The sequence below is a fragment of the Pipistrellus kuhlii genome, unplaced genomic scaffold, assembly GCF_014108245.1.
Source record: "Pipistrellus kuhlii isolate mPipKuh1 unplaced genomic scaffold, mPipKuh1.p scaffold_m20_p_82, whole genome shotgun sequence".
NCBI lineage: Eukaryota > Metazoa > Chordata > Mammalia > Chiroptera > Vespertilionidae > Pipistrellus > Pipistrellus kuhlii.
The window spans coordinates 938,550-964,551 of NW_023425587.1; the positions used below are offsets into that span (position 1 = coordinate 938,550).

The 26,002-nt window shown below is 46.6% G+C and overlaps 1 protein-coding gene across 22 annotated transcripts in view; it reads left to right on the top strand.

The window, feature by feature from the left end:
* Positions 1-335: 335 nt before the first annotated feature.
* Positions 336-26,002, top strand: part of AFDN (afadin, adherens junction formation factor) — a 106,035-nt gene continuing 80,368 nt past the window's right edge. For 6 of the 22 annotated variants that reach the window (XM_036425564.2, XM_036425569.2, XM_036425567.2 and 3 more), the window contains exon 1: positions 336-665. In XM_036425564.2, coding sequence (XP_036281457.1) covers positions 561-665 — 105 coding nt within the window. In that variant the 5' untranslated portion in view covers positions 336-560. The remainder of the gene's footprint in view (positions 666-26,002) is intronic. The other 16 variants (XM_045577105.1, XM_036425580.2, XM_036425575.2 and 13 more) reach the window with 6 other exon arrangements.

Genomic DNA, 26,002 nt, shown 5'->3' on the forward strand with positions numbered 1-26,002 from the left:
CACCTCGAGGACCCGCCCGCCGGCCCGAGAGGCCGCCCTGGGGACTCGCACCCGCGCGCCGGGCCCGGGGCAGCGGCGGCGCGAGCGGGAGGCGCGGGTGCGAGGCGGCGCGCGCAGCAGCACCTAGCGGAGGCGCCGAGGTGCGGTCGTGCGCGCGCGCGCGCGGGGCCGTGCGCGTGCGCGGGGCGGGGCGCGCACGGCGGCGGGCGGGGCGGGCGGCGCGCAGGGCGCGCAGGGCGCACACCGGCCGGCGGGGCTGCGGCGGCGGCTGAGGCGGCTGAGGCGGCTGAGGCGGCGGGAGCTGAGGCGGCCGGAGCTGAGGCTTCCCGGAGTCGGAGGCGGCGGGTCGGCCGAGGCGCCGCGGAGCCGGAGCCGGAGCCGGAGGGGAGCGCGTGGAGCCGGAGCCGCGGAGGCCGAGGAGCGGGGCGGCGGGAGGCGGCCGAGCGCGCGGGGAGCCGGGCCCGCCGACCTGAGGGCGCGCGGTCCGGCCCGGCCCCACCCGCGCCCGCGCCCCCGGCCCCGACCCCCGCGGCGCCCGGCGGAGGAGCGCGGCCGCCAGGATGTCGGCGGGCGGCCGCGAGGAGGAGCGGCGGAAGCTGGCGGACATCATCCACCACTGGAACGCCAACCGGCTGGACCTGTTCGAGATCAGCCAGCCCACCGAGGTGCGCCGGCCTCCCCCTCCGCCGCCCCGCGGGCCCCCTCGGGTGCCCCCGGCCGCCTCCGGGCCCCCAGCCCCAGCCCCGGGGCCCGGGCCGCGCGGGGCGGTCACCTGTGCCCGGGCCGGGGCGGGGTTCCGGGCCGGGGGCCTGGGCCGGAGGCGGGGGTCGCGGTCCCAGGGGCCCAGCGGGCCGGGCGGACGCCGGGGGCGGGTCTGGGCCCGGTGTGGGGGCCCGGGCCTGGGTTGGGGGTCCGGGTCCGGGTCCGGGTCGGGTGGCGGCCGGGCCGCGGCGAGGCCCCTCGGCCTGCGGGGCGGGGGGAGGGCGTGGTCGGGCCGGTTCTGTCCGTCTCCCCGGACGCGGCCCGGTTCGGGCGCCCGCCGGGCCGGGACCTTTGTCACTCGGGCACGTGACGGCGCTGTGCCCGGCGGAGGGGTCCGGGGTGCCCGGGCGCCGCAGACTCGGGGTGCGCGGCGCGGCGGGGGCGGGAAAGTTGTGCGGTGGCTTCGCCCGCACCGCAGGGGGCCGGGCTCCGGGGAGCGCGGCTCCGGGGGCGGCCGGGCCGCAGGGCGGGCCGGGGGCGGGGGGCCCGGGACGCCGGGTCGCTCCCCGCTCCGCGTCCCCCGAGCCCCGGGGAGCCGCGCCGGCAGACAATGGTGGCGGCGGCGGAGCTGCCCCGAGCGTGGAGCAGGTTTCCAGGGAGCGGCTGGGCGGGAGGGGGCCCGGGGCCGGCTCTTCCCCCTCCGGGCCCGGAACGGCGTCCGCTCAGGCCACGCACGGTCTGGGGGCCCGTCCCTGGGCGCCGGCCTGGGCGCACCTGGGACCCGGGCCGGAGACCTGATCCCGCCGACCGCCACCCGCGTCTGTCTCTGAGCAAGGAGCCAGGGGTGCGCCTGCAGGGTGAGCTCCGGGCCTCAGCTCAGGGGGGAGCCACTCTGCACCCAGACTTCCCGGGTGCGGAGCCCCCGCAGCCCGTGGAGGCTGCACTGCAGAGGGTGCTCTGCCCCCGCTGTACCCGGTGCTGTGCCCCTGGGGGGGTGCTGACAGCCCCCCCATGGGAGAGAAGGTGCTTTGCCCCCCGGGGAGGTGCTGACAGCCCCCCCATGGGGAGAACTCTCACTCGGGGTGCCTGGTTGTCAGCGTTATTGCTGTGTTTTTTTGTTGTGTTCCCAGCCCACTGAAGGTAGGCGAGGCTGAGCTGTGATGTTGGGTAGGTTATGTCTATTCAGTGAATTTTCGATTCACTTTATTTTCACAAAGGATGGGTTTAATAGGCTGTAACCCATTGTAAGGCGAGCGAGCGAGCATCTGTGTAGATTTTGGGGTTCAGATGGCCCACTTGAACATGATGTGTTACGTTACTGCGGATTGACCACTCGCCGTCCATGCTTTTCTGAGTTAGATGCTCATGAGGAAGTTGGTGTGTGTGTTCCTGGACTTCCCCGAGGCTTTGGGAAGGTGACGGCAGTCAGTGGCTCTCAGGGTCACGTTGTCTTTCAGAAGAATGAATTCATTTTTCTTGTCTCTGGTTTAAAAAATTCGGACGTAAAATATTATCTTGGCACAGAGTTGTTTTTCTGCCTGAATGGGTCTATTTATCATTGTTTTTCGGGAGATTTACCATGTCTGGTTGAGGAAAGGAATATTTTTTCAGTTTAGTAATAAGTACTTAATGCAGTTTACTCTTTGGAATTTTAAATTGAGTTGGTGCTTTAAAAACTCCTAAATCGGAACATTTGATAGTTCTCTGATTTCACTAAGTTCTGTTTGTAAGCGCCCAGTTGCCGGTTCCTGTTTCCTTACATGTGGGCGTTGGTTGCAGTAACGTGGCCTGTCAGTGGGAGAGCCACTCCTATGGTGGTTACTCTGCAGGTGAAAAGCTGCTGCCTACCTGTTTGTTTTGTTGAAGCAAAACAAATGTTGAAGAACTTTTTCATTTCGTTCCTCCCCTCTTATTCCTGAACAGTTCTGTTTTTATAAATGATTTCCAGGATTTATTAGAAGGCTTTTCATGATGAAATAAGTTGTTTTTGAATGCCCATACGCTGTTTTCTCATTGTCTGGTATCTAGGTCTCACTTCCTATTGCGTTTTCTAGAGCAGCTTTGCAATACCATTACACTTATTCTGGTCTTGAAGTTAAGCTCTGCATTTAATGTGCTGGAGCTTTCACTGTGATCTACTCGGTAGGTAAACGCATGTCATGTTAGATAAGTCACTGTTTCAGTGTCAGTTGGTTTTATCTAAATGCCTGAAATTTTTTACCATCTTGACGAATTTTTTTATCGGGCTATCACAAATCCTATTTCTTAGTTTTCTATAAGTCTCCTAGCTCTCTGCTAGCGTTTATTTTGCTCAGCAAGTGGTGAACAAATTCACTGCAGAATTTGATTTTTAGGAATGAGTGGTAGACCTTATGCTTATATGTTAGTGTAATCTTCTTGTGTATGTGCATGAGAGCATAGTGGTGGTTTGTTTCCTTTTTTGGGAGGTACAGTGATCAGTATCTGTTAACAACCCCTACAGCTGCATTGATCATTTACAATTGGCGGTTTCCCGCAGCCTCGATAACCGCTGATAATCCTGCGGTTTCTGTTTAGGATGATGATAAGCTTGGCTTTTGGATAACATTCACTTTTTAAGAAAATCAGAATATGTTTTAAAATCAACCTGGTCATGTTTGCTTTTTCTTTCTCATTCGTATTTGGATGCATAAGGAGGGCTTCCAAGAAAAAGCAGGTCATCTTGTCATCTTTTATCACCACGTATTTTTCAGCCCCTCCTCAGTTGGATCCTAGATTCTTTTAGAATTTTCAGATGAACTGATGACCAAACTCGGTGTTGACATATTATCACTGGGAGATTGCTTTTAAGCTGAATTAATGTCTTTGTTATTGTGGAACATGATGGCTGGTAACACAAGCTTCTTGAAGCTGTTAGTCCGTCCTTTTCTGTTAGTGATGTTAAGGTGTCACTTCTGTTGGGGGTTTCTGATGCCTTCGTATGGGCTAGTGCTTCTTGCTGGTCCTCACTTCCCAGCATCCTCCGGGTCTCTGAGAGCAGCACCCTCAGGCCTCCTGTCCTGTGGTGTCCGTTCTTAACTTGGACCTGTACTGTGGTTACAGCTGAGGTCCTCTGTCTCTGTCCCTGGCCATCTACGAAGGCAAGAGTTCAGAGTGCTGTTTTAAATTATTCTAATGACTATCATTGGTAGGTGCCCAATAAATATATTGTGGAAAGAATATTGACTATTGCTTTCTTTGTGTGCTGGCAAGACGTGGGATATATGCTTTTAGAAAACAGTGAAAATGTCTGTTGGTTATTAAGTATTGAAGACCAGGCTTTCAAGTCTCATTCTTTTGTATAGAGATTAAACTAAATGCGGAAGCTGTGCTAGCTAGCTGACCACTTTGCTTCATGAGATATTCCTTAAAGTCATTTCTTTTGTTTGTTGTTCCTTGAGTTCACTGCCTTCTTTTTTCACTGATGAGAAAAATCACCTAGAATTACATATACTTTACCAAAGGTGAATAGTTTAATACTTTTTTAAACTTGAAAAAATATTTACTTTTTATTACTACTTCTAAGAATAGTTGGTTGTTTAATGCTCTGATTGATCTTGAGACGTAACGTGGTGGTGATTCATATCACCCAGAGGGGTGTGTAAAATATAACGCCTGGCTTGTCAGCAGAGGGGGGTGAAGTCTCTGGTGAAGGAGTTACCAATCACATAACTTAGGCTCAGCCTGTGTTCCAGACCAGTGCTTAGTGGCAGCTCTGTGATCATACGACTTAACCTAGATTTGAAGCTATTTAAAAATAAGAGTTGTATTATTATTGTACATTAGTCCTTCGGAAGGTCTTTTTTCTGGTGATTAATGTATAATGAGATAGTTGCCAATGGTGTGTTTTTGGTATTTATAGGTATATCTGTTCCTTTTTAAAAATATATATATATATTTTATTGATTTTTTACAGAGAGGAAGAGAGAGGGATAGAGAGTTAGAAACATCAATGAGAGAGAATCATCGATCATCTGCCTCTTGCACATCCCCTACTGGGAATGTGCCTGCAACCACGGTATATGCCCTTGTCTGGAATCGAACCTGGGACCTTTCAGTCCACAGGCCGATGCTTTATCCATTGAGCCAAACCGGTTTCGGCCCTTTAAAAAAAAAAAAAAAAAAAAATATATATATATATATATATACACACACACACACACACATATATATATACATATACATATATATATATATATATATATGTATATGTATATATATAAAACTTGAACCTTGGTGGCGATTATAAACTTTATTTCCTGGAATGACTGGTTAAGGTTTATATTTGTAGGGTGTGTGCGCACGCTTGAATCTGAGGTAGAGACCTTGTCTAGCATTATTTAGTTATCTTAAATTAAAACTCTATCTAGACTAGCTTCAATTTGCTATCTTCCTGCCAGTGAATAACTTTACTTGATGCAGCTTGCAGACTCCCTGGCACGCACAGGCTGTAACTATAGGCTTTGGATGAGGTTAATGGAGGAATACTAGTGGAAACAGTCTTTTCAGGTTTCTGAAAAAATATGAACCACAGAAGCTCAGGATATGGTACCAAATGGGCAGGAACCGTAAGAACAAGGATTTCTGGTTTGTTCTTGGGGATTTACTTGAGCAATGGTAGCATGTAAAACATTATTACTCAGTGTTGGTGGTTAATTTGTTTACAAATGGTTTTACCAGACTTAACTCTGGCATAATGTCAGAAAATGCTAGCAAGTATTCTGGCAGTTGTTTTGATATAAACCTGTTAACCTTTATCATAAATAAAGTGGCTATGCAAATAATGTGTGTGGAGCATAAAATAAACTGACCTCTAACTTGGAAGTTCTTCCCGGGTTCGGTAGAGGGTTGGTTTTGTCCTGATGAGTTTTTTAGGACGTGGGCGTTCGTGTTGGAGATGCCCGGGCCTGGGCGGGAACTGGCTCACCTAATTCACCCGTGTATGTTAGATAGTGAGCTTGAGCTCAGCCCTGCAGACCCTGTGACCAGGTCGAGCTCCCTTCACCCGGGGGCTGATCCTGACCCTCTGGCAGGCCTGGCAGTCGTGGGTGGGTGTCCAGTCACAGATGGGAGGGGACAGCAGGCCAGGCGTGTGGTCAAAGCTGGCCCATCTGTATGCGCGAGCAGGGGCTTTTCCTGAGCGTTTCTGGTCCTCTCCTTGACTGACTGGCTGCGCAGGCTGGGAGAGGGAGGGGTGGGTCTGCTTGGCTCTGTCCTGGGCGAGGTTTTGTTTTAGTTCTGTGAAAACAGAACACCTCCCTCCTGTCCTGGCATGCGGGTCTGACCAAAGCCGTTGTGGTTTAACTCAGAAAGCGCTGACTTGATCAGGCTAAAGTAGCAGGTGCTGAGGTTGGTGGTTTGTGAACCAGGGAGCTATGTTCCCGGGAAGGTGGGCTCCCACGGACGGGGGCGGGACCAGCCAAGGCTGCACATCTGCACGCCACACGTGTCCTGAAGGGACGTACCGGGAGGAGCTGAGGGGAACAGTTGCCTCGGACTGTAGAACAGCCACAATTCCAGTGCTTTTACTCAGAAGACGTTTCTGTGACACTGATGCTGAGAAGGTTAGTGGTGTTGCTCACAGAAGGTGAGAAGGAGCTTGTGCTGTGCTCATTGGCAGGTGATGTTTGTAGGCTCAGTACCCATCAGGCCTGGTTTTCTAAAGGTTGTCCATAGCGGGGCCACCCGGTGGATGACATAGTGTGCCTGCCAGGACGCCAGGCACCCAGGGCGTGTCTCCAGCCTCCAGGTGTGAGCTGGTGAACGGCTTTCTTTCCGATTCTGGAGTTTGGACTTCCTTAGTGACTGGTGCAGCACATGCCCAGGGCTTAGGTGGACGGGACAGGACCGTCCTCTGGGTGCCAGGCATTCCCTCTGTTCTAAGGCTGTCTTCCGTGAGGATGGCGCGCTCTGCCACCATCCACAGGGCACGGTGTGACAGGTTGTTTCCAAATGAGGTCTCATCCTGCATCACAAACGCCACCTGAAGGTGTCCTTGTTTTCATAAGAGACGTGACCCCAATTAGGACCCATGGAGAAATACTCACCTGTTGCTTGCTGTTGGGGCTATTCTGTCCGTTAAGAGCAGGGCAGTCAGCTTGTTATTCAGCAGCACAGCTTAGAGCTGTTTCTCCCAGTGGTACTCGCCATGGTGACCGGCGCATCACTCTATCTCCTGACCTTTTACAAGAGAACCGATACAATTTCTACGTTATAATTTCTGTTTGTGCCACTGTGACCGTCTACATTATAATTTCTGTTTGTGCCACTGTGACCGACGTTTGGTACTGAGACTGCAGACAGCTTTGTGTCCACTTCCCTGTGTTTAGGGGGACAGGAAACGGGTGCTGGTCTGACCACGGTTTGCCACGCCTGGTATTTAAGAACCATTGTGTCCTTAAAATGCGTACTGGCTACCGTACATGCGTGCTTAGTGTCAGGTCACTACATTGGGAAGTTGTCTTTCAAATGTGTTGTTTTTAGGTGGATATTGATATTATTATCTGAATAAATTCTCAGCTGTTCTCAGGTAAACGTGGGTTCCCGGGTGCGTGCTCATTCACCCACAGGTTGGAGATGCTCGTGTGCTTTTCCCTGAGACGTTCTAGAACTTGTATGTAGCTCAAATAGAAGGTCATGATACACATTCCCCAAGTGGGCGTGTAGCATATTGAACACATACCATGATTGAAAGGAGAAAAAGATACTCATGTATTTGTCTCATCAGAGATACTCCCAGGTGACAGTGTGCATGCATGGCCGTGAGGAACGTTGCTAGTACAGGCTGATGCTGTGCCTTGACCTGTGCGAATTAATGTGCTGTCAGTCCCACGTCCTTACCCTGCCGTCGGCACAAACCCCGCCCAGCAGGAGAGCCTGGTGCTGTGGGCATCAGTGTGGGAAGTTTTCGCCTCACAGTTGACCCGAGGGCCCACGGGATCCCAAGGATTCCTGTGCTACAGTTTGTGAGCTGCTGCCCGGATACATAGCGACAGGGTTTAAGAATTTTGGGTTGAGTAGATTGGAAACAAATATTCTAATGTAGATAGTAGAGTCTATATTTTACAGTATGATGCTTTCCGCCTAGGGTATGAAGTTAACAGTATGAAGAAAGGTAGATTTCAGTATTATTAATTTGTTATTTCACATACTGTTACATATTTGATGTTTTTTTTTACATTTATAAGTACCTATTTTAATTTTTACTAATCACACATTTACATTTTATTATTGAAGAAGACTGGTCACAACCTAGTGACAGTGGTGACCAGGCAGTTTTGCTTCTCTGACTGAGTCAGCATATAACGTAGGCCACTCCTGCTCGTGGGTCAATTCTAGTCCGAGACAATTGGTGTCCTGTGCACCCCAAGTGGGTGGTGGGCTGTGTCTGGCACTTTGGTCCCCTTCCAGTGTAAGCTCTGGATTGTGCCGACTCTCACTGTGTGAGGGTGTCTTTTTTTATGTTGTTTTTGGTTCTATTTTTCCTTAGCATTATTATATTTCCTGAGAGAAAGATAGAGCTGTAACCACAGTCTTTATGCTCTAAAACCTGCCATGGATAAGACAGACTTTTAATGCTTCAAAATAATACGTGAACATGTCTTTAAAATGCACATCGTAAAAACAAAATGTTAGAATATTGAGTTCATGTTTAAGATGAACAAATCTTCAGATTAATTTAGCTACTCAATGGCAACTTGTTTTGTAACAAATGTGCTATTCACGGCTAGGTGCAAGTTCATTTTGAATTTTTGGTGATCATTTCCTTTTGTAGATAACATGACTAAATTATTTTGGTGATTTTAGTCACTTAGTGAAATGTGTTTATTAATAAACATTGTTTTAATTTATCAGGATAATGAGATACAGGTGAGAAATCGTACTTGCTGAACCAGTGAGTTGATAGAGGACTCATTCCTCTGCAGGCCAGCTAAGCTTTTGCTTTTTCAGGATGAGGAGCCGGCCAGGAGTACCATGGACAGGGTTTCTACCACATCGAATGTTTAGGTCTCGAATATTTTAAAATGTGTTTTTAATTTGAGTTTGGCAAAGGTAACCATGTTGAGCTCATGGTACTGATAATATGTTTTATGCCAAACTTGCTGATTTCTTTTTTTTTTTTTTTTTAATATTTTATTGATTTTCCACAGAGAGGAAGGGAGAGGGATAGAAAGCCAGAAACGTTGATGAGAGAGAAACATCGACCAGCTGCCTCCTGCACACCCCCTACCGGTGATGTGCCCGCAACCAATGCACATGTCCCTGACCGGAATCGAACCCGGTACCCTTAAGTCCGCAGACCGACGCTTTATCTGAGCCAAACCGGTTCGGCAAACTTTCTGATTTCAATTTTAAAAAATTACTTTCATTATTACCATTTTGAGGTTACTACTTTGGGAATGTTAAGGACAATAGAATTAAGGTCAGTAAATATGGAGAAGTATGAAAAATATGTTTACTTCACTGTAGTAAGATTATATATTTAAATTTTTTTTTCTATTATGAAAATAACTAGAGGCCCAGTTCACGGATTTGTGCACATTGAAAGAAATTAATTAGAAGGTAGCCAGAGGGGCAGGACTGGGCGAGATGAACCAGACACGCCGTAGACCCTCCTTGGCGGCCATACCTGGGGTGGGGCGGGGCTCCAAGGGCATCTGTGGAGTGATCAGGGTCCCTGCGGAGACCAGCAATCTGATATCCCTGAGAGGTCTCAGAGTGTGAGAGGGCACTCTGCAAAGTTGCTGTCTCTTGGCAGCTCCTATGTTGAGCGTCTGGCCCCTGATGGTCATTGTGTGTCATGTTGCCTGGTCGCTTAGGCTTTTATATGTATAGTTGTCCTTATTTTAGAATATTTGGGAAATGCTTGAAGTGTACATGTATGTTTAGTTGTATCTGGTGTTAATTATTTGTGCTTTTAACCACTACTGAGTTATATCTGTCAGGAACTTCGTTTTTAAAAACTACTTAGTTATTCTGCCCAGCTGGTGTGGCACAGTGACTGTGTGTTGACCTATGAACCAGGAGATCATGGTTCGATTCCTGGTCAGGGCACATGCCCAAGTTTCGGCCTCAGTCCTCAGTAGGGGACGTGCAGGAGGCAGCCAATCAGTGATTCTCTCTCATCATTAATGTTTTTATCTCTCCTTCTCTAAAATCATACAAAATTATAAAAATGTTTAAAAAAATGTAGAAGCTACTGAGGTTATTCTGATAATAATTTTCATACTTAACGTTTGTGAGTGCGTACGTACTACCTGCATTTGATGCTAATGTGAATGCTGTGTGCATCAGCTGTTAGTTCGTGTAGTGGTCCTGGGAGGCTTGCTGCTTGTGCTCTTCTCACTTTTGGAAGAAAAAATCAAGGCCCAAGGAGGCATATAGCTTGCTGGAGGGTGTGCGGAGCTGGGGAACAGGCGGTCTGACTCCGCAGCTTCCTCCTAAGCCACTACGTTTGTAGAATTAGAAAAGGTAAAAGCACTGCAGTGGAAGTTTTTTGGGGAAAAGTTTATAGAGGAATTTAGAGCGCAATTCTCTAAATTACTCTATAAACTCGCATGATTTTATAGAACAACAGAAAGAACAACAGGCATGGGGATCGCTTCTTGGCCTTTGGACTAAGATCAAGTGTAATGTAAGAGTCATGGGACCTGTTAGGTACATTTATACCACATACCATGTGCATATATGTGTAGATCTTGTGCATACATCTATTCATGAGGGTTCATTTTCATCCTGACCTTTTAAAGTCCTGTTGTTTTAACTTCATCTTTCACATCTGAGAAGATGGTCCTGGTTCTCTGTCAGCATGGTGCATGCTCTTAGTTTCCGACCATGTACTCTGTGGCAGCCAGATGTTGGCAAAGGAGTGAAGGGTCCGAGGGGTGCTTCATTGACAGCTGTCAGGTGCCTGAGGAAAAAGAGGCAGGACCGCCCCAGGTGCTGGACTGGGGGCTCACACCTTTCTGAGGGCGTGGCTGTGACTGGGAGTTGTGGAGTGCAGGCCTTGTGTCTACCCAACGGGCCATTTCATCGAGTCCTTTTCCCTGTCAGGTTGTAGCCCTTAAACATTCAACAACTAAACTTATTTGTTCTTCTCACTTCTAGGGCTCACTTAATTCCATAAGTTTTAATATATACATATATATGTATATATATGAATACACACCCACACTTATTGATTTCAGAGGAAGGGAGAGGGGGGGAGAGAGAAACGTCAATGATGAGAGATAATCATTGACTGGCTGCCTCCTGCACAACCCCTTAGTGGGGATCGAGCCCACAACCTGGGCACGTGCCCTGACCGGGAATCACCTGTGACCTCCTGGCTCATAGATCGATGTTCAACTGCTGAGCCACACCCGTTGGGCAAATTCCATAAAGTTTTGCTTACATGTTAGCTGTGACTTTCCTTAGGTAATGTTTGAATTTTAGCAGATAATTCCTTAATTGTTACTAATAGTTCCTTAATATCTGCCAAGCAAACATTTGCCATTCCCAAACAAAAGGGAGATTTTATACAAAATGGCAGTTTTAGGGAACACCCTAGTACAGCGTTCGCCACGGGTGGTTTGTGGGGTCCGAAAGGTTGGCGACCCCTGGCCTCGTAGACTTTCTAAGGTTATCCAGGTTCACTTCTCTGGTATGAGTCTGTTTCCTCTTGTAAGAAACGGTGAAGCCCGGGGGTCTCCAGGTGGGAAGTTAGGGATCAGAGCCCGGACTCTAGGGGTAGAGCTGCGTGTTAGCACAGCCATGTTTGTGGTGACGGGACCCCGGGCAGGGCACCCTCTGTCTTCACCCTGTGCTCCTCCTCACTTCTATCAGCTTGATGTAGCATATTTCTGTACGTTCTTTGGCTCGTATTCTAGCATAAAATAGAATTTAAAAAGCTATCTTTTTACCAAGCGGCACCCAAACCACCAAATGTTCGTGTTTGTGATCTGCCCAGCTTCTGAGCGAGCTTCTGATGCTCCCGGTGCGTTTCATCAGTGTAATGGCATTTTAGACACTTCACCTTTGGTTTGTGACCACAAACTCACGCGATTGGTATCACCAGCCTGATTCTTGGGAAACATTGTCAGTTTACATTAATACAATGATAACCATTGTTTGCTTCTATGAACTTCTGTCTGTGAGCACAAGTTTTGAAAATAGTTCAGCACCCGTATCACGGGCTCAGTGGTATGAGAAATAACTTCTGTTGCATATGTGGTTTTGTTTGTCTTTTGGTGGCTTAGCCCTGTTAGAACTTGACATTTATCGTAGGCTAATGCAGTATTCATTCATTCACTAATGTTTGCCGAGTGGGTGGTGTGTGTTGGGCTTTGTGTTGGGCCTACAGATGTGAAAGCATGGAGTCTGGGATCTCCCAGACGGACGGGAAGCAGACTTCCCGTGATAATCGGCCTATTGTGCCACCAGCAGAGAGCCGAGGCGGCCAAGGGCAGGCTGAGGTTGAACCTTGGTCCTCCTCCGTCCCATTTCCAAGGTCACTCCTTGAAAAATCACCTGCTACCTGCCAGTCACTGTGTCGTGCTGGGCATGCAACATGTAATGGACACAGGCCTTTTCTTAAACAGCCCCGTTCTAGTATTCGAGACAGATTGAAGGGCGGTGGACAGTGGGAAATGCTGTGTTTGGATGCAGGGTGGGCAGCTGAGAGGGAGGGAGGGTTAGAGAGAAGGGCCTGAATGTTCTGCTCTAACACCTGACTCCTTTCGGCCCAGCCTTCCTTGCTTCCAGTCCATTGCCCTACTAACTGCCTTTCTAGGAAGGAGCCTTGGTTTTTTTTTATTTTATATTTTACAGAGAGGAGGAAGGGAGAGAGATAGAGAGCTAGAAACGTCGATGAGAGAGAGACATCAACCAGCTGCCTCCTGCACACCCCCTACCGGGGATGTGCCCGCAACCAATGTACATGCCCTTGACCGGAATCGAACCTGGGACCTTTCAGTCCGCAGACTGATGCTCTACCACTGAGCCAAACCGGTTTCGGCAAGCCTTGGTTTTCTAACTGCCAAAACCAGCTGCCCGTGGTAGGGCCATTTTCCTCTGAAGGTATTAGTCTATTGCTGTTCTTTCCTCACCACCTTGGTTGGCTCCATTTTGCTCACCTCTCTGAGCAGTTTAAGTATGTGCATATTTAATGTTGGGGTCAGTCCTCTACTGTTTCTTCCCCCCCCCCCCCATAAAAAAGTGTCTGAATTAAGTGTGGGACCATTATCCTGAGCTCCAGAAGGCAAACTGATGTGACTGTAGCTGACATAGTGTATGTAGTTAACAGACTCTTTTAGATGTAAAAATGTGCTGATCTTCCCGGGTCCCAGGATGCTCTGCTGGAGGGACCCGTGGAGGGAGAGTCTGGTTTCAGGTGGCTCCTTGCCGTCACCCTCTTCTTTCTCCTTTGCCAGGAGGTCTGCCTGGACTTCAGATTCTGGTTTGTATTGATGTGTATTGATGTGTATTGCTGTCATCACAGACTCTGCACAGCATATGTATCTTCTAGGCCCAGTGATCTAGGTCAGTGGTCTGCAAACCGCGGCTCTCGAGCCACATGCGGCTCTTTGGCCCCTTGAGTGTGGCTCTTCCACAACATACCACGGCCTGGGCGAGTCTATGTTGAAGAAGTGGCGTTAGAAAAAGTTTAAGTTTAAAAAATTTGGCTCTCACAGGAAATTTCAGTCATTGTACTGTTGATATTTGGCTCTGCTGAGTGATGAGTTTGCCGACCACGGATCTAGGTGATTGACGACCTGGTATTGCCTTTGAGGTTAGGCTGGCAGCCAGTTGGTAAGTGCTCCTCAGGGAACGCAGGGCTTTCCTGGAGCTCAGCCTCTGCCGTGATGGCCTTCAGCCTCTCCAGTATGCTGTCACGCCGGCCTGCAGATAAAGCCCTAACAACAGAGCCCACGCCGTGTCTGATTCTGGTGGCCAGTCTGGAAGGGGAGGGACTCAGGAACTGGAATACAGCAGCAGTGGCCCAGGCGAGGAACAAAGATAATGGGAGGGAGGCCCGCAGGAAGTGAGCACGTGGTAGCTGGCTTAGCACTGAGATTGTTTGGAGCTCTACTCTCTCTCCAGTAGCCTGTGGGAACCTGTTCAGCCTGCTGATCATGACCTTGATAGATCTCTTTGTTTCCAGTCTATTCTGTACTGAAAGGTCCTGTGAATTCTCCCAAGCTTTCCAGCCGGCCAAAGTGTTGTTTAGCAATTCCTGACCTCTCCTCCCTGCTGTTTGGGAAGGCAGAGCTGCTTGAAGTCAAGGGCATGATGAGAAGAGAACCTTGTTATTGGCCGTATTGAAGGAGGAGTTGGGACCAAAGGGTACTGTCCAACTTGGGCTCCTGTCTGAAACTGGAGCTCGAGGGGACAGGGACCAGGCCGAGTCTTTCTTTTTGCATTTTGCATCTACCAGAGGAGGATAGGACATGCACAGCAGGGAATTGATGATTATGTAAATGAAGGAACTAATGAAAGTTGATCAGTGAGGTCAGGGCTATTCTATTACACTTAGGGTGCATTTGAAATCTCTTGCTAAAGCTTCAAGAGTCTGATCCTACATTTCTTTAGAAATTGAGTGTCTTATTTTAAAGCAAAATGTTAATAAAGGAGCATAGCTCATTGCCGATAGAGATGATTTGGTACCTCATGGTAAAAGGCGCTGCTGCTGTTCACTGGCTCAGTGGTCTGCGTGGCGAGTGGAGCCGGTGTGCTAACATTCCCGTGTCTGCTAACGCAGGAGAGAAATCTACTGGGAGAGTGGGTGCTTGCCTGAACGATAAGGTAAGCTTTTCCAGATGAGTAGTAACTGACCTATTTTTACTCAAAAGGAAGCTATTGTTAAATTTTAGAAGAGGCGATATGGAAAAACCTGTATTTTGCTAAGATTTATGTGGATTAAAACTTAGTTCATGTGTTTCGGACGGAGCCCATAGAGTATCTCCTCCCTGTCCCTTTCCAGCTATCCAGAGGTGTGGCCACTGCTAAGAATTTTTAGAGAAGATATTTTAAATTTTATTCTGTATGCTTAGAAGTGAATGTGTATATTTCTGAGTTTTATTTTATAAAAATGGCACCATATGATATGTACTTTTTACGTGTTTTATTCAAGAATTTCTTCTGTGTGTGTGTGTGTGTGTATGTAAAATTCTGTCTTACTTTCAATAGCTGTGTGATGTCCCATGTCCTAACCGTATCCTTACGCACTACCCAGCACACCGTCACTCTCAGTGTCCTGCTTCTGTGATGTTCTGTGGGCACTTCGCAGACTTGTCTTCCTTCACTGACCTCCTTCCACGAGCCGTTTCTAGAAGTGGGGTTTAAATTAGGAGGCTCATGTTGAAAATCTGTGCTAGACGATCAGGTGTTGTTTAGAAAGCCTGTTACAGTCTATACCCACGGTCATGGGGTGACCTCTAACCTAACACTGCATATTGCAAGCTAAACTTCCTCAGTCCGGCAGGTGAAAAGCCAGTGGTTTCAAAATTCACTTTCCTTGCTCGTCAATGACGTGAGCATCTTTCAGGAACGTCCGGCCATCATTATACTTCCTTTTATGGGAAGTATCTGTTTTCCTGCTGGAATATCTTTAAAATTTTTATCAATATGTGAAAATGCGTTTGAGAAAACAACATATCCTGTGTTTATAAACTGTTTTCTCTTAGTCATTTTGGTCTTTTAATTGTATCCTACAAGTGGGTATATTTTATTGGTTCGTTTGTTTCTTTATTTTTAAGGTATTAATTGAAAAACCAAGAGAGCACTTCTAAAACCTGAAATATCTCATGTGAGTGATAGTTCCTTTTTCTTTTTACGTTTGCATTTAGTAATCACCTATTTGTCACCAGTGTTTGAACAGTCCTTTCTTAAATCAGGCTCCAACCTACTGAACTCTCAGAAAGAGATTTGCATTTGATAGCTTTGTTTCTGAGGTCTTTCCTCATTGACTAATTTGGATACTTTGCTTTAAAGTCTCTAATTTTCAATATGGCTATAAAAATACTAAATTTTACTTAATTTTATCCATTGAGAATATTCTCAAAATGAACTATAGGGAAGTATATATTGCAATGAAGGAACTTAAGACCTTCCCTAAAAAATCAGAGCATGAACTTTTTTAAAAGTTCCAAATAAGTCAGGAGCTTTGTAGAAACCAGCCTGTTGATAGCTATAAACAGTTAATTATCTGACTACTTAAAACTTCCTTCTATTTTATTTGATATTTGTTATAGTGATAGGATGTGTATTATCTTCAATTTGTTATTTCTATCAAAATCACAGTAAGGAAAACAAATTAGGTTAAAAAGGATGCTTGGCATAAAAAAAACAAGAGTTTTTGTTTTCTGGTGTATCTTACAGAACAGCGGTCACCAACCTTGAGGACCTCACGGAGCACCGGCTGGTGGCCGCTGTTCCAGAATCTTTCATGTGATTTGGGGAAAGGTGGACTATTGGAAGCCTAGTAAATGGCATTTTCAGGGGGAATTACTCATTGTAGAAGTCATAAATAGTCATAAACGGATGAAGTATAAACTATATACTGTTTAACATACTCTACCACTGATTCTGCATTGTTAAGACAATCTGTTATTATATGATTATTTTTTCTGTTTGGTTATTTGGTTGATGTGAGCCTGTCACTTATAAAAGAAGAAAAACACAGTGAGGTACAGCTATACTCTGCTCTCGGTTTAAGTAGTTTAATTTTAAAGACAAAAGTTACATTTTAGAACTTTTGCATTGCTTCTGCCCCAAGGGCCTGACTTCTGACTTCACGGAAAGCCCTCCTGCCCATTCATGACTTCTTCCTCTCACAGGGACACCAGCAGTCCCAGCTCCTGCACTGCCCCTCCTCAATGGGCAGGCAGTACTCTCCTTTCCCCTCCCCTCCTCCCTCCCTCCCTCCCTCCTTCCCTCCCTGTGGTGGTAAGTGCTGATATGCTCCAGATGCCTATCTCTGGGACCAGAGACAAATGTCAGAACTGGACCTGCTTTCCTGCAGTGCTCTCCATCTAGGAGCATCTGCGTCCCCGTGTTATCAGTGGTTGTGCCACAGCCTCGCCACCATCCATCATGACTCATTTCTCTCTCCCAGGCCTCCTATCTAATCTGCCAGCCGGTTCTGGCAGCTCTCCCTTCAAAATATTTTCCTAAGCTCACACTCCTCCACATCCCCCCTCCTCGCTGCTGGCTGCTCCAGGCTCTCACCTGCGCTGTTGGTGTGACCTCTGACCTGGCTCCCTAGTGCCTACATTTGCCCTCTGCGGTCTGTATCTCACACAGAGCAGAGGTACACGGCCAACCTCCAGGTAAATAACACTCTTCCTGCTCCAGCCAGGAGCATGCCCTTTCCCCAGGAAGTATGATGCCATGTCTCCTCCTTCCTGCCCAGCCTCAGTGGTCTTGCCGCTCTCGGACTGCCGCCAGGCTCTGCTTGGGGTCTTCACTCGTCCCCTGCGAGGAAGAGGCCCTTCCTGAGGTCAGGGCTTTGTCCACGAAGTCCCTCCCACCTCTGTGCCTCAGGGACTTGGGGACCCTCGCCGTTTAATTCTTGGGTCTCACCATCTCTCATTACTGGTGTCTCCTGCCAGATAAGTTCCGTGAGGACAGGTACTATTTTGTTCGTTATTTTCCCCCGTTGCCTAGAGTTAGGGATGAGGAGGGATGCTGGTGGTGATTTAATTGGGAATGAAAGTGTTCCATCCCTGAGGCTTAATGTGGGTTGTGTCTTCTTTGGTTACTAAATTATAGTTTTCATTTCTTTTTTCAACTCATTATTTTTAAAACATTTATTATAGATTGTAAACCCCATATTCCTGAATGCTTAAAATTTAACACAATTCAGAAGCATCGCTGTGAAGTGAGCTCTGTCTGAACTGCTTGGCGTCCTCGCTTTGGGCAGATCTGTGGTCCTGTTTTGTTTTCTCTCTCTCTCTTCCTTCCTTTCCTTCTCTGGAGGATTATTACTGGAAATGTGGAGGATCTCTGTCCCAGAGAGCTCGCCTGCGTTTCTGCAGCCGTGCGCGGGGAGCTTTGATTGTGGGGGCACCTTGGGCGGGAGCTCTCGCCGCCCCGGCTTGCAGGCTGCCTCCCTGAGTTTGCGTAACTCAGGTCACATCTCTCTGTGACTCAAGTGCTGCAGCCAGTCTGTCATTTCATTTAATTCCAGGTCAGCAAAGATGTGTTATTATCGACATTTCCTTCACTGGCAGGAGGCCAGAGAGTTAAGGAATGAGTGGTTACAGACATAGGGAGCCAGAGGCTCCTCTGCCTGCCCCCCCCCCCCCCCCCCCCCCCCCCCCCCCCCCGCCTGCTCCTCTCAGGAAGTAATTACCGACTGGAAGTTGGGAAGTAATAGTTGACTTATTTTAATTGCTCTGCCGTAGCCGTTGTCCAGTTAGCTATCTCGACTCTTACCTGGGGCATGACCAGGTCGTTTGTATTTTCCCACTGTCCCAGGTGTGGACGTAATGGATACCCGTCCTCCGTCCCTCTGCACTCATGAAGAGTGTAGGATGGATGCCTTCGTGTGTCATTTCTTGGTCATGGGCCATGCACAGACTATTTTACCAGGTTCTCCCAGATGGGTCACTGAGATGGTTACCAACTTACATTTCAAACTTCAGAATTTCCCACATCCTCAACACATTCATTTTTTATAAGCTGGAACATGCAGAGTAATAATTATTTGTATTACCTTGATCTCAGTGACTGAACATGTTTTCCTATTCTGATTTTATCTTTGAATTGCCTATTTATTAGTATATGCTTTGTTCATCTTTTTCCCAGTGATTTTGTTTGGAAAAATTATTCTTTTTCTAGTTACCGTATTTTTCGGACCATAAGACGCTCCGGACCATAAGACGCACCAGTTTTTAGAGAAGGGAAATGAAGAAAAAAAGATTCTGAAACAAATAGTGTCCTAAAATATTTTATGTGCATTAAAACCCAACATCACAGTCATAAACACATGTAATCAACCCTGTAAAGTAAACAGCAGCATTTAGAACCATTTTAGAGCCGGCCAAGCACACAGAGACCACACAGAGCCGGGCAAGTAAAAAAACTTTTTTTTTAAAGTATATGTGTAGGCTATATTTGGACCATAAGACGCAGGGACTTTTTCCCCCCACTTCTGGGGGAAAAAAAGTGCGTCTTATGGTCCGAAAAATACGGTAACTTGTAGGGATTATTACAAATTTTGATTACTAGTCTTTTGTATCTTATGTATTTTGCAGATGTGGTTTTTTTTGTTTGTTTTTTTTTTACTTTTTACAGTGCCTTTTGTCACATAGGTTTTAAAACTTGAAATGTGGTTGGTTCATCAATTTTTTCCTCTTGTTTGATGGATATGTTCCATGTTTTATTTTGGAAGTTTTACAGTTTGACTTCTTATACCTAGATATTTAGTCCAAATGCTTTTAATATGGTAGCAGCTGCCTTCACCCCCTCTCCAGGCTGACGGCCCAAGGGCCAGTCCTGAGGGGCCATCCCAGATACTTGCTCACCTGGCTCCCTCCGGATGCTCTTTTCTCATACAAGCTTAGCAGGTATTCGAGCAAGTGTTTGTCTTTTGTCATCTGCCATGTAGTAGGGTCACTGATGGTTTTGCTGCCATATTACCACGTGCTGGAACTGGCAGCGGTACAGCCTATGTTTGTCCACCGGGCTAAGAGCAGGGGTTCAGTGGTTAAAAATGTGACCTCTCGTCTCAAACTTGCCCGAGTAAGAATTCGGTCCCTGGGGATCAGCTTTGTGATGAGGGCGACTTGATCTTCCTAAGGCCCACGCCTTCACCTTTAAGACCAGAAAGTAATAGCACTTGCCTCATAGGGTGGTTAGATTTGAAGTAGATGATGCATAAAAATCACTCAGCACAACGAACCGAGATGTTAGATAATCTTGCTATGTGTTGTTATCGTCACTATTTGTTTTTTCTTTCTTTCCCTTGTTTTGTTTGCCATAGCAGAAGACCTTGCTTGTTCATGTCAGGACAAAAATTAATCACCACCTGCTTAACCTTGTATAAGTTGATGTCACTTGTGGGGGAAGGGAGATTTTCAGCAGGTTTAGGTTTAGTATTGTGTGCTTTAGGCTGATTTTGCAGTCCGTAACTTAAATTGAAAAAAATCTTATTTGTTGCTGTTTCTTATTTTGTGTGCAATTATATCTAGAAATAGTAATAACTATATCTAGAAATGGTAATAACTTCAAAAGTATACTTAAGTGAGACTTTATGAATAATAGTAACTTTATATATATAAAAACAGCATCATTGACTGAGGTTTTCATTTCATGGAACCTAATCTTATCAATTTCTGTATCTTTGTCTTTGAGTTCCTGTCTATGATGTAGGTATTCCATTAATTATCTAAAAAATTTATTCCGGAATGTACTTTTTAGTCCATATATGTATGTGTTAGCTTGGGACATTTATTTAACAGTGTGGGAGATTCTCGAATAGGGGTTGAAAGTGATAGTGAACGAATCACACACACATATTATATATATGGTCAGAAAGGTCACACAGGGGGCAGATGCTCAATGCACAGGCATGGAAACATGGAACAGACTGATGAATCTTAGAGGGGAGGGAGGAGGGCGGGAAGAGATTAACCAAAGATTTTATATGCACACTAGAGACCTGGTGCACAGATTCGTGCACTGGTGGGGTCCCTCAGCCTGGCCTGCGGGGATTGGGCCGAAATTGGCAGTCCAACATCCCCCAAGGGGTCCCTGATTGTGAGAGGGTGCAGGCCAGGCCGAGGGACTTCACCAGTGCATGAATCTGTGTACCGGGCCTTAGTGTTTCAATAATATTAGATGACAATCAACTTCAGTTGTTGCTTCTTCTCATAATTCTCTCTGCAGTTACATTAAGAAAACTTTTCCAGTGGCCAGTGAGCCATTAGTCTCACTTGCCCCTGCCTAATGTTCTGTGTCCCTTTTCTGAATCAGTGCTGATACAGTCCCCTGGTCCAGAGTCCCTGAGCTGGTCTGTGCAGCTTACCTTTCCGTCTTTCTCTTGCCTCAGTGGCACTCGCGTCGGCTCGGGCCCTTGGAGGATGCAGAAAGGGAAACAGGAAGTGTGCCCTTCAAGCCGCCTGCGGTACTCGGGGAGAGAATGCCCGTCACCTGCACCAAAACAGCGCTTGCTGTTCAAATCCTCTCCTGCGGATATGTTTCTGCTGATTTTCAGAGAGAGAAGAAGGGGTGGGGGGAGAGAAATAGAGATGGAGAGAAACATCATTGGTTTCCTCCTGTTCTCGCCCCCACCGGGGATCAAACCTGAAGCCTAGGTATGTGTCTTGACCAGGGATCAAACCTCCAGCCTTTGGTTGTACGGGGACGAAGCTCCAACCAAGTGCGTCACCGGGCCAGGGCAAAACGGTGCTTTATTTAGTTCACAAAATACCACAGCTATGGCACCCTCTGTCCAAAACTTTGTTTCTAATTTGTTCTTTCCACCTCTGCCCCAACCCCCTCTCACATGTAAGACATGAAAAGCCTTAGGGTATGGCAGTACTGAAACACTACTTGTTTTAAAATCCACTTGTATTTGTTTGCTAATGCAGGACTACAGGAGAAATGTGAAGATTTTTTTGTGATTTTTTTTTTTTTTTTAATCAAAATAGGTTTGAGTGCTGTGAATTCTGTTTTTGGCATGCTGAAGAATGTAAATGGAAGCATTTTACTTCTAGGAAGCTTCTTTGGATCAGTTGACATAGTTTAAGCATTTACTTGGATGTGAAAGTTACTTTAAATACTGAAAATGGCAGTCTCGGTTTGTGCATAGACTCTATGGCACATTACCCTGTTCAGGTCCAGAAACTCCTTTTAGAAACGTCTTTTTAGTATCTCGCACGCTTAAAGAATAACTCAGTGCCGTTTTAAGAAGCAGGTTATAAAAGCCAGTCTTCTCGTTTACCTTGTGTTTTGAATATTAGAAGGTTGGGGCTGGTTCAGGAACATGGTTGTTTTCTGCAGCCCTCGCCGAATGGCTCGGGAGCAGCATCGGCTCATGCACTGGAGGGTGGAGTCCATTTCGGGGCAAGGGCGCACACCTGGGTTGCAGGTTCGCCCCATTCGTGGTGCAGGGTACACGTGGGAGGCAGCCAATCCATGTGTCTCACATTGATGTTTTTCTCTCTCTCCTCCCCATCCCTTTGGCTCTCTGTAAAGACTGAATGGAAAACGTAGTCTCACTGCTTGGGTGAGGATTAAACAAAAGAGAGGGCATTTCAGAATTGTATACATTTGATTTGGTTGGTCAGAGCATAGGAAGTGCTTTGAACTTTTGGACCTTGTATTTCAAAAGAAGAATTTAAAATGTGTTATTTTTTCTACAAAACTGTATCTTTTGCATTTTCCACAGCTAGGCAGTGAGTGCCTGGGCCTTTAGTATGTGCTGAGCTGTTGTTGCTTTCTGTGTTCTGTTTTACTAGAGACAGGACTGCACCGTCAGCCAGGCAGTGGCCTTGATCCCCAGGCGCCTGAGTGGCCACTGCTTTTATAAACAGAGGCACTAGTGACCACAACGCCCGGGAATAAACAGTAGCTCATCTGAGAGCAGGAAGCCTTGCCTGGAGCCACAGGAGAGTGGAGTGAATTCTGGCCCTTCCAGGCCCCGCCCCCGGCCTCACTTCCACAGACCGCACCCCACTCCCCGCTGTGCTAACAGTCAGGTTCCTGGGATTTTTCCTGAGTATCAGAGTTTTTATAAAAATAGGTTTGTTTTGTATTTAATAACATTTAGTTTGTAATTATAACTTATGTTCATTTTAAACATTTTAACATAATTTCCAAACATGGATGAAACTTGTTATATCCATCCCCCAGATGTTACCATTTTCAAAGTTTTGTGATTCTTAATTTATTATTTTTTGTTTTTTTTTTAGCTAAAGTATTTTAAAGCAAAAGCTAAAGACTAACATGTTATTTCTTCTCTTGCTGCTTATCTAAAAAAAAAACCTAACAAGAATGCAGCAATCCTACAACAAATTTACCCTATTTCTTACTATCTTCAAAATGTAGCCTTACTCAGAGATCCTTCTCTCTTTCAAGGTGTGTGTGGGTTTTTTTTTGTTTTTTTTGTTTTGTTTTTCCTAAAATATGTTTTATTGATATTTTACAGAGAGGAGGAAGGGAGAGAGAGAGCTAGAAACGTCGATGAGAGAGAAACATCAACCAGCTGCCTCTTGCACATCCTCTACTGGGGATGTGCCCGCAACCAATGTACATGCCCTTGACCGGAATCAAACCTGGGACCTTTCAGTCTGCAGGCCGACGCTCTACCACTGAGCCAAACCTGTTTCGGCTCAAGGTGTGTTTTTGCAGTTAATGCATTTGAATCAATTCAAACAAGGTCCACACATTATATTTTTGTTCTCTTATCTCTCTTCCAATCCAGAGCATTGTCGCCCCTTGCCGAGCTCCTTTTTTCCTTGTCGAGGATTTGCAGGAAAACCTGGCTGGCTTCTCCTGTCCTGTCCCCATTCTGGGCTTGCGTTTCCGAAGAGGGTGGCGGTGTTGACTGGTTTTGGTGGCTTTGAATCCTTGATTGGATGCAGGTGCAGCTGTTGGACGGGATGCTGCCTAAGTGTGAGGCGTGTGCCCTGGGCGTGGGTTAGGAGCCGACAGGAGGCGGAACTGCAGCTCACTGGTTTTAGGAGCAGTGCATAACCTGTTGGCACTGGTACTGTTCCACAGTGAACTTCAAGCTTTTCACAGCAAAGTTCTCTCTGTGCTGGGAAGCCTGAAAAGCAGACTGGCCTGGGGTTGGAGGCTGTGTAATTCCATTCATAGCAACCAGCAGGGCTCAGTAGATGGAGCAATGTCGGTTTGTGTGTCTGTGAGAGAGAGAGAGGGTTACCAGCTTTGTAGCTCAAGGAGGTGGATTGGCTATAAAGTATTTGGATTTTATCAAGGAATTCAATAATATCTTTCATCGTATTCTTGTGTTTAAGGGCCGTTATTTAACAAATTAGTGCCAAGCTGACAAAAGTTGTTACTATTTGGTAGACTAACATGCAAATGACTCAAGAATTTTAATTATACTGAAACCTAATTTGAATCAACAGTATTAGGTGATCACCAAAAAGCTAATGCAATTTTAAATTGCGTTAATTACAGGTATAGTATTAGAATCAGCAGTAGACGTGCAGCTGATCAGACAGGTGGATTTTTGTGATCAATTCTGGAAACTAACTGAGGCTAGGAGGCCAGAACAAAAGTGTGATCGGGAGAGAGGAGAACAAAGAGTAGCTGGATTGGAAGTGCGCTCGGGGAGGAGAGCAGCGGAAGGAAGGACCGGGAGTGGGAATGCCATCTGGAGAGGGGCTGGGCTTGTAAACCGTGGCTCTCCACTGTCCCGGTGGACACAGCTGGGTGGGTGCTGTGGCCTCTCGCATACAGAGGCCAGGGATGTTCTGGGCATCCCACAGTGCCCTCACTGCCCCGCAGCTGAGAGTTGCCCTGTCCAAGGTGTCAGTGCTGAGGGAGAGACACTGCCCAGACTGAACTAGAGCCGTAGTAAGGAAAGAACCGCCTCCACCTTGTGGCTTAGGGTGTATGCAGAAGTAATTTTCTTGTGCACGGAACTCTGATTTCACGAGCCAGTTCTCCTGTTTCCATACCCAGGGTGTGCTGTAGTTAGCAGAAGTCTATTGCACTCTATTCCATTTCATTAATAATTTGGAAAAATGATCATAAACCGCAGTTTGAATGTAGGTCTCAATGACACCAAAGGGTAACAGTAAGCCGAGTCATCAGAGCTGTGTGAACGAACGGTGCTTTGTGTGAGGCCTGCTCTCTAGGTGCCGAGCTGTGGGGAGAGAGGCTGCGGCTCAGCTAGGCAGTGATCTCGACGTGACGTGCGGGCAGGGCTTCTAACTCGAGGTCTGCTAATAGATTTTGTGGGTCTTTGAACATGGATGAGAAAGTAATTACACCCTTATTTTCAGTAAAATAAAAAAAAAACTTTTACTAACTTTCAATTGAAACTTAGCATTTTTATCACTTAGAAGTTTGTACTCATATCTACCTCAACATTAGAGTTGTATGAACCAACTCTAGATACTTATATTACTCCTGGGGACCCCATGCATGGATTCATGCACATTGAAAGGAAATTAATTAGAAGAAATATATTAATATCGCTGTTCACCCTTTCTCTATAATAGAAGTGTCAGAGGTGAAAAAAAGTTGGTAAAATGTACATGAAAATAATATGTAAATTGATTAATAATAAACAATAACCTGATAAAACAACAAAGACATAACATGAGAAGAACAAAAATGATATAAAAACAACACTGATAAAAACAATGACTGATAAATTGATTAAACTTATTCTAATGTCTCCCCGTACACACATTAAGAGTAAAAACACTCTCCCAGAGTGCTTGACTAAATGTCCCTTGTGATGAAGTATTTACAACTTTAACATCAAACACTCTTTGAACTTGAGAGAAAGCAATATAAAACTGACCATGTCCAAAACAGGTTCAGGTAGGAATATTCCTACTCTGTAGAGTTTGTCCTTGTGACTTATTAATAGTCATTGCAAATGCTGGCATCTCAGGAAGCTGTCTTTGAATCAATTTAAATGAGAGGCTAGTGTCAGATGGGTACAAATCAATGTTAATCATTAATTTTTTAAAAATATGCGGGGTATTCTGGAAAATTGATATCATTTGGAGAAACTGCTTTTGCTACAACATTGAGTAAATTTTCCATGAGAAGGTTTTTCACTGGAGAAATTTAGGGACCAGCAAAATTGACATGGAACATCATTCCACCACAACGTGTTCGGTAATTGCACCTCATTTACCTCATTCCCGCTGTGGAGGCAGTTCCCACCAGTATTGGTAGTACTTGTCGAGGACTGTTCTTCAGACTGTTCTGTCAACAGTGTCGCTTTCTTTCAGCCTCGGAGGTACATGGTGCGGGTAGTTAGTCTTCAGATACATTCTGTGGACGATGCCGCTTCTTTTGGCTTCTGGGGTACGTGGTGGCAATAGCTGGTCTTCGGACATACTCTGTCAACAATTTTGGCTTCAGAATGTCAACAAAAACGTGCCTTCATTACCTGGTGCCCACAGCCACTGTTTTCCGGACGGGGCAGGGCTGTGGGCTGCTTTTTGTGCCATGGGGTCTTGGCAGTGTCGAGTGCAATTTGATGGGCTGCCACCCCGGGATAGTGGTTGGGCCTGTGTCCCACTTGGGGGAAGCTGAGAGTTGCTTTGTTGGCGCTGGTTCCTTGGTGCCATTTGTCTCTAAATGG